Source organism: Mustela putorius, unplaced genomic scaffold (genome assembly GCF_011764305.1).
Source record: "Mustela putorius furo isolate JIRA1106 unplaced genomic scaffold, ASM1176430v1.1 tig00003834_pilon_pilon_pilon, whole genome shotgun sequence".
Classification (NCBI taxonomy): Eukaryota; Metazoa; Chordata; class Mammalia; order Carnivora; family Mustelidae; genus Mustela; species Mustela putorius.
In genome coordinates, this window is record NW_025421987.1 from 127,051,306 (window position 1) to 127,059,803 (window position 8,498).

The 8,498-nt window shown below is 45.9% G+C and overlaps 1 protein-coding gene across 3 annotated transcripts in view; it reads left to right on the plus strand.

Annotated features, from left to right (window-relative positions):
• The window catches only part of CCDC13 (coiled-coil domain containing 13), a 51,531-nt gene that overhangs the window by 36,959 nt on the left and 6,074 nt on the right, over positions 1–8,498 (plus strand). For all 3 annotated transcript variants that reach the window (XM_004754261.3, XM_004754262.3, XM_045089012.1), the window contains exon 13: positions 535–657. In XM_004754261.3, the coding sequence (XP_004754318.1) occupies positions 535–657 (123 nt within the window). The remainder of the gene's footprint in view (positions 1–534; positions 658–8,498) is intronic.

Here is an 8,498-nt window from a genome sequence, read left to right on the forward strand (position 1 = left end):
TAGATCAGCACTGAAGAAAACTGACCAAGTCACCAAGCCAAGTGACCATGAAAGTGGGCTGGGCATGGGGCCAAGTCAGGGGCTACAGGAGGGCAGGGCAGGTTGACAGGGAGACAGAGGTTGGGCTCACCTGGCAATGGGCAGGGCAGCCAGGCCCCTGGCCACACAGATACCCAGGCCACCCTAGGCCCTCAAGGGCCAAATTCTATAGCAGCTAGCCCAATTCCAGGCCCCATACAGGGACTGGACGGACAGAGGTACTGATGCAGCTCTAGCCCCGGTGGGTCAGCTGTGCAACCAGCTGAGTGAGATCTGGAGACTTCAGCAGGCACAGGAATGATGGGCTGAGAAGAAGCCAAAGGAGGAGGACCAGCAAGCCCAGGAAGGACCGGACTGGCTTCCTTCTCTGTGGTTGTCTCTGAGGATCCCTGAATGTTCTTCCAATCCCTCCCACCATCACGGGTAAGTGTACATCTTCAGATAACCCCTCAGATGACTTTTGACCTCTGCCCTCTGCCCTACCCTGGTCCTCAGGTTCTCGGACTCCCCGGAACAAAAAGGCTGGCAGGCACAGGTGACAGAGTTCAAGGCTCTCTGGCAGGCTGCTCAAGTGGAGCGTGACCGGCTCACCGAGTTTGTCAGTGTCCTGCAGAAACGGTAACACATGGTGCCCAGGCACGAGCTACTGTGGGCCCGTGTGGGCTGGGGGGTGTGACAGCCTGGCACAAGGCTTGGACAGGGACCTGGTCTCATCTTTGACTGGGTCCACCTTCCTGGAGAGTTCAGCTTCCACGGTGTGGGTCTAAAGTATTCCCATTCGCTACTTGTTTGCCTACCTAGGTTTCCCACAACCTTGGGGCCCTATTGTCATAAGTGCGGTTTTCCCTGTCCTACGTGTATTCAGTGGGACTGTCGCATGCATGAGGACGTGAGGTGGGAGTCTCAGGGGAGAGGCTCTCTGGAGCAGTTCTATCAGTCAGATCAGTCCACAAATAATCAAAATCTCTGATGATCAAGACACCTTCCTCAGGGCACTGGGGGAGTTGGTGGGAAGACAAAGGCTTGATGCAGAGAGTTGCTCATAGATGGCTGCTGAGACTTCTCTGGGGAGAGGAAGGGAAGCGCGTGGCCCCAGGCAGTGGACCAGGAGGCATAGTTTTCTCCAAGAGGCTGTTGACAGACTTCCATTCAGATAAATCAGTGCTCCATGTTCAAGTGACCCTTTTGGCGAGAATTGCAGGTACTCAGGCCAACGCATGGCCCAACTGTGTGACCTCCACACTGAAAAATATAGAGGACACCACTGAGTTCCTGCCCTACCAGGGCATGTGGCCAGGGCTCTGTGGTGACAGACAGTAGAAACCAATCCTGGCTACATTAAGGGGAAGGCAGATTTTGGAAGGTGCTGGCAGGCTTCAAGGGGTGGGACAGGAGAGGAGCCCAAGAAGTCTGGGAATCTTGGAAGCTGGATGCAGTGGTAGGAACCCACACTGGCCGGATGGTTTTTGCTTCCTGTGCCAGTGGATTCTGGGAGAGAAGGTCTAGCTGGCCTAGGTCGCTCACAGGTCCTTCCCTGAATGCAGGCCAAGCACGTTGAATGGAAGTACCTACAGGTGCTCACAGAGTGGAGGAAGGATGGCTTACCAAAGGGAAAATCAGACTGCCGTTAGCAAAGAAGGAGTGAGGGCTGCTGGGAAGTGGTCAATGGATGGCCAGTACCTAAGCAGTGAGAAGGGACCAGCTTTAATGGATTCTTGTGTGTGTGTGTGTGTGTGTGTGTGTGTGTGACCCATGAAGACACGAATTGCAGACATACTCAGGGATAAGAGAAAGGTAACATTAATTATCTTTCTGTAACTGAAATGTAGTGGCTGGTACAAGCCTCCAACCTACCAAATGGAAGAAACATTCTCCCGTTTCCCTCGAGTGGAGCCAGAGTTTTGGGGGGTTTCGTGAACCGAGGTGACTTCGTTATGTACTGTTGTGTAACAAACCACTCCATACCTCGTGGCTTCAAACACGATGGTATATTCCTTCTCCTGGCTCTGTGAGTTAGCTAGGGGATTCTAGTCCACATGACGTCCGCATGACTCACATGGCCCTCCACAGGAAACTCCATGGAGGTGCCTCGCTTCTCCTTTACTGGCCTCTTTCTCCACGTGCTATTCCCTCTCCCAGGGCCTCCCCATGCAGAGCTGGGATTCGTGGGAGGCAAGCAAGGCACTCAGGGCACAGAATTTAAGGAGGCACTCACTAGGGTCATGCAGGTGTGATTTTCTCTTAGCTTGATCTTTTTGGGTTCACTCTGCTGCTCTGTGTCATTTTAGGGTGCGGGGGACCTAGCTCTCGGAGGCTGTCCCAGGCCCATGAGCCAAGACACATGGCCTTTCCCACTCAGGGGCATTGCTGTCTCCTGGCGCTCTAACAAAGCATTCAGATGCCCCCAAACCTGTTTGGATTTCTCACTCTGAAGTATAGGACCTGCCCTTCTCAGAGACCCCCAGTTTTTCTACTCCCTTCTTTCTCTGGGGAGTCTGTACTGGTCTTACATCAGGGAGGCAGAGCTTCACCTTTCATACTCTGTCCTACCACTGCCAGCGGCCTCAGGCCCCCTGCAAGTCCCCAGTCTGTGTCCTTATCCCAGTGAGACTGCTGTGCTCTGCTTGGGGGTCCCTTTTCCCCCTCTCTTTGTGCAGTCAGACTAAAAATGACAATAGAGCTCATCCTTGTTTCCGTTCTCTCAAGTCCTGTGCCCAGGGTTCATGGCCTCTCGTCCTGTTGTCCAGTGTCTGAGAACAACTTATTTCTGATATTTTATCCACTTTTCTAGTTGTTTACAATAGGAGGGGCTAGTGTGCTTAGTCTGCCATGACAGATGTCACTAAACATGCTTTTTAAAAGCATATAATTGGCTTTGTTTTTAGTTTTTATATATTTTTTTAAAATTGCATTTATTTATTTGAGAGAGAGAGAGAAGGTGTGTGTGAGAAAAGGGGGAGGGGCAGAGGGAGAAGGAGAGAAAGAATCCCAAGCAGACTCCCCACTGAGCATGGAGCCCCACCTGGGGCTGATGTGGGGCTCAATCCATAACCCTGAGGTCATGACCTGAGCTCAAACCAAGTTGGACACTTAACTGAACAAGCCATCCAGGCACCCCTTGGTTTTGCTTTGAAATTCAACCTGAGACTTGGTGCTTGATGAGAGTTTAATCCATTTTCATTTTTGTAGTATTTGGAAATAGTTTGATCATCTCAAGTAATATTTTCTATTTGCCGTGATTTCTCTGCTCCTTTTTCTCTGTTCTCCTTTCTTTTGGATAGGTAGGGTTTTATTTCCCTCTCTTTCATACAAGTTTGGAAGTCATACCTTCTATCTCTATTCTTTTAGTGGTTACCTATAACTTTTAACATAGAATTTAGCAAGTCTAAAGTCAGTAGATTTCTTTATTATCCCTTTGAGCAATAGGATAACCATAGAGGTTTTTGTTTTGTTTTAGTAATCTCTACCCCCAACATGGGGCTTGAACTCACATCCCCAACATCAAGAGTCCCATGCTTTTCTGACTGAGCCACCCAGGTACCCTGAGAAGTTTACAGTGTTTAACTCTGACTCCCCTACTTGTGTCTTTCACGTTACTGGTTTCTAAATTTCTCTAATACTGCATTCTTCTTTCTAAACCTTCTGACATTAACCCTCCAAGTTAATCTTTTAAAAAATTAGCCAGGGGCGCCTGGGTGGCTCAGTGGGTTAAGCCTCTGCCTTCAGCTCAAGTCAGGGTCTCAGGGTCCTGGGATCGAGCCCCACATCTAGGTCTCTGCTCAGTGGGGAACCTTCTCCCCGCCCCCCTTCTCCACCTGACTCTCTGCCTACTTGTGATCTCTGTCTGTCAAATAAATAAATAAAATCTTAAAAAAAAAAATTGCCAGCGTTCACTTACTTTGGCCAACTCAAAAATGTCTCCTGTCACTCTTGCTTCTTGTATCTCAGTCTCCCTTCTGGGTTCAGCTTCCTTCTTACTGAAGGGCTTCCTTTTGTTCAGCTGAGACCACGTGGATGGTAAGCCCTCCATGTCCTTTCTTATTTTGGAATCTTTATTCTGCCTTTCACTTGAAAGAGAATTTCATTTGGTGTAGAAGTCTAGATGGTCGGGTACTTTCTCTCTGCACCGGAGGCTATGACAGCTCACTGTCTTTGAGTGTCCGCTGTGGCCAAAAAGAAATCTGCTGTCAGTCTAGTTGTTGTTCCTTCCTAGTCACCTCTTTTCTCTCTAGATGTTTTTTCAGATATTTCTTTTGTCTTTAGTATTTGGAAGTCTCACGGTGATGGGTCTAGGTACTCTATCTCATTGTGTTTCTGCTACTTGGGAATTGGTGTGGTTTTTCATTCCGAGGTCTTCAGTCTGTATATTGCCAAGGGCATCTATCTCTCCATGTGTTGCCTCTCCTCATTGTTTCTTTTCTTCTCATCTGAAATGCCTAGTCAGCCCACAGTAGACCTTCTTCTTTTCTCTGCAGCTCTTAAACCTCCGTGATATTTTGGGCTGATAACTGCATGGTTTCTTCAAATCTGGCTTCCAGCTCCCTAAATCTCTTCAGTTGCACTTCCTCTGCCACGAAACCTATTTTAATAACTTATTTTTACACTTCTAGCAGTAAAAAGAAGGCTTCATGAGGAAGACCTCTCCTTGTATTAATTTTAAACTCACTCATCCCTTTAGAGTTGCTCTCTCCTCTTCATTACTTACAACCCTAAGTAATGTCTGTTGACTTCCCCTCCTAGTGAACAATTTCTCTATGTGGTTTGCACTTTCGTGTTATTTCTATGAGCTTGTCTTCTGTGTTGTTGGTTTATTGTCTTTTCCTGTGGGAGTTCTCGGGTTAGGAAAGTGCTCCTGTGGAATGGTTCTGCTTTTGTCTCTGTGGAGATTTGGGGTTCAGTGGTCTCTGATTGGTTCTTTATGCTAATTTATTGGTTTAGCGTTTCCTGAGCGCATGAGCACTGGCCTTGTGTTTCAGTTTTCTCGTAATTGGTGCTTCCCCCCTCCCACACTTAAGGCCCTGATAGACTACAGGCTTCCTTACCACTTCCCTGGCTTATGGGTGTCTCAGTCTTTTATTGCAAACGGGGAACTCTGGAGACTTCCAGAATCATTCAGGGAGCTTCCTTGCAGTCTGCTGCCTTATAGGAACCTGGGATTATAGCTTCTGCCCTCACATTGGCATCAAAATCCCTGCTCTATGCGATTGGAAGTTTTATTAGTTTTTCATTACAAATGTATTTCTGTTATTGTAAAAAGCCTTCTTTTCCAACCTGCAGTTCCCCATTCCCCATAGAAAAGAACTGCCAGAACTTCTAAAATGTTTTATTTGCACATCCAAAAATGTACCTGCAGATATATGTATATACGTGCCTGGACATATGTGTACATATGCACATTTTTATTACAAGATGAGCTCACGCTAAACACATCTTTGCATTTTTGCGAGAGTATATCACTGTCAGTTCCTAAATGGAATCACTGGATCAAAGAATGTGTACATTTAAATGTTCACAAATAATGATATATTGCCCTTTTAACATAAATCCATTTGCATTCCCATTAATAATGGGAACTAGCTGCCATCTCCCCATACCCTCACCCCTACAAAGTTTTATCAATCCATAACATGTTTCCAAACTAATAAAGGAACACTATTATCTCAGTTGTTTTTATCTATTTGCTATAACCAAAAGTGGGGATGGGTATATTTTTCACATGCTTATAGCCTTTTTTTTTTTAAGATTTTACTTATTCATTTGCAGAGAGAGAGAGAAATCACAAGTAGGCAGAGAGGCAGGCAGAGAGAGAGGTGGAAGTGAGCTTTCCCCTGAACAGAGAGCCCAACATGGGGCTTGATCCCAGGACCCTGAGATCATGACCTGAGCCGAAGGCAGAGGCTTAACCCAGTGAGCCACCCAGGCGCCCCACTTATAGCCTTTTTTAAAAAGATTTTATTTATTTATCAGAGAGAGAGATCATAAGCAGGGGGGAAGGTAGAGGGAGAAGCAGGCTCCTGCTGAGCAGGGAGCCTGATGTGTAACTTGATCCCAGGACCCTGGGATCATTACCTGAGCTAAAGGCAGATGCTTAACAGACTGAGCCACCCAACTGAGTGCCCCGTTTATAAACTTTTCTGTTAAATATCTATGCAAACTATTGCACATTTTTTAGGGAGTCATTTATATTTTTTCTTTACATCCATAAAGAACTCTTTATGAATTATGTATACAGTATTATGTATGTAGTATAATATTATGTTTGTTTTTCATAAAGGTCTTGTATCATTTATATTAAATTAATACCTGGGTGGGGGGGTGCCTGGTTGGCTCAGTGGGTTAAAGCCTCTGATCCCAGGGTCTTGATCCCAGGGTCCTGGGATCAAGCCCTGCATCGGTCTCTCTGCTCAGCAGGGAACCTGCTTCCGTTCCTCTCTCTCTCTCTGCCTTTCTGCCTACCTGTGATCTCTGTCTGTCAAATAAGTAAATAAAATCTTTAAAAAAAAAATTAATACCTGGGTAGGGGGACCTCCTTATCTGAGTATTCTTTGTCAGTATCCCCACACTTATAGCCCTCATGAAAACAAAATTTTTACATGAACATATTCATGAATGATTTGCCTTACTTAATATCGTTCACTTTAAACTACCACTGGGTCAGTTTGGTCAGACTTTTGAACTCTAATAAAAATCAATTACAAAGGGGCGCCTGGGTGGCTCAGTGAGTTGAGGCCTCTGCCTTCGGCTCAGGTCATGATCTCGGGGTCCTGGGGTCGAGCCCCGCATTGGGCTCTCTGCTTGGCGGGGAGCCTGCTCCCCTGCCTCCTCTGCCTACCTCTCTGCCTACTTGTGATCTCTGTCTGTCAAATAAATAAAATATTTTTAAAAAATCAATTACAAAGTAAAATGACAAAGGAAAAAAAATCTGGTCTGTCAGAAGTTTGATGCACATGGTGTGAGAGAGCTGGTAAGAGTCACCCTGAAGCCATGACAAGCATCGAGATAAATTAGCCCATTTTGTGATCGAAGAAGAAAAAAATCTGTGAGAATCAAGACTGGTCCAAAGAGAATAATCAGAATCCCAATGGGAAGACTTGATTAGAAAGTGAAACTGTGGGACACCTGAGTGGCTCTGTCGGTTGAGTGGCTGCCTTCGGCCTCAGTCATGATCCCAGTGTCCTGGGATCTAGTCCCATATTAGGTTCCCTGCTCAGTGGGGAGCCTGCTTTTCCCTCTCCCTCTGCCTGCTGCTCCCCTGCTTTTGCTCTCTCTCTCTCTGACAAATAAATAAAATATGAAAGAAAAAGAAAGAAAGAAAGAAAGAAAGAAACAAACAAACAAACAAACTGTGGAGGCCTGGGGAGGAGCAGCCCCAGACCAGGTGAAGGAGGCTGGCCCCGGTGTGTGTGCAGTGCAGAGGAAGAGCTGCAGGGCCTGTGGATAAATCAGAAGCCGCAAGCAGCAAGGAAGAGAGAGAAGGCAAGAGTGCCGCCGGGTGTTTAAGCTAGGCTACCGTATGGTTGGCGGTGACATTTATCAAGATGAGGAAGGCACATTTGGGAAGGAGAAACCAAACGTTTGGTTGTTCCTAAACTCTGTGGGAATCATCAAGTGCTTTCACATTACTGTGGTGTTTGCTGTTTGTTTATTTCCTCCAACACAAACAGAATACGAACCTCAGTAAAATGCACGACAGAAAATACACGAAATACACGACAGAAAAATGAAAGCCCCTCACCCTTGCCCCGCTGTCTAGTCAGTAACTGGTGCACGTCCCTGTTGTCAGCGCATTGGCTGAGTTTCCTGAACGCTGGTATCTATTTGTTTTTAAATTTTTAATCTGTTATAAAATTTTTAATTAGGTTATATATTATGCATAATCTTCTGCTACTTCATTCACTCAATAATGTATCGCAGACATCCTCTTCAGGTCAGTACATATTCTTTTTTATGGCCAAGGAGCATTTTTATTGTGTTAACCCACTATGATTTATTTTTCCTTTATTTATATAAGCGGCATCATATTGTACGCATTCTTGTGGCACTTGTTTTTCTTCTCTGATCCCACGATGTGGAGATCTGTGTTTGTATATGTAGCTCTACTTCATTCCTTCTCGTGGCCAGACCAGTGCTGTCCAGCAGAACTTTCTGCGATGGTGGAGGTGTACTATAGCTCTACTGTCCAGTGCAGGGGCCGTTAGCCACATGTGACTTGGATCAGTTGAAATGGGGCTGGTGTGACTGAAGAACTGAATTTTTAATTATATTTCCTTTTCATTGATTTCAGTTGAAATAGCTACCTGTGGACATAGGGCTGGCAGCCACTGTGTTGAACCCTGCCCTATTCTATCACATTCCATGGTATGAATATTTACCACTTATTCTGTACTTCCTCTATTGATGGACTTGTAGGCTTATGTGGGTTGTTTTTTGTTGTTGTTGTTTTTGGGTTTTTTTGACTT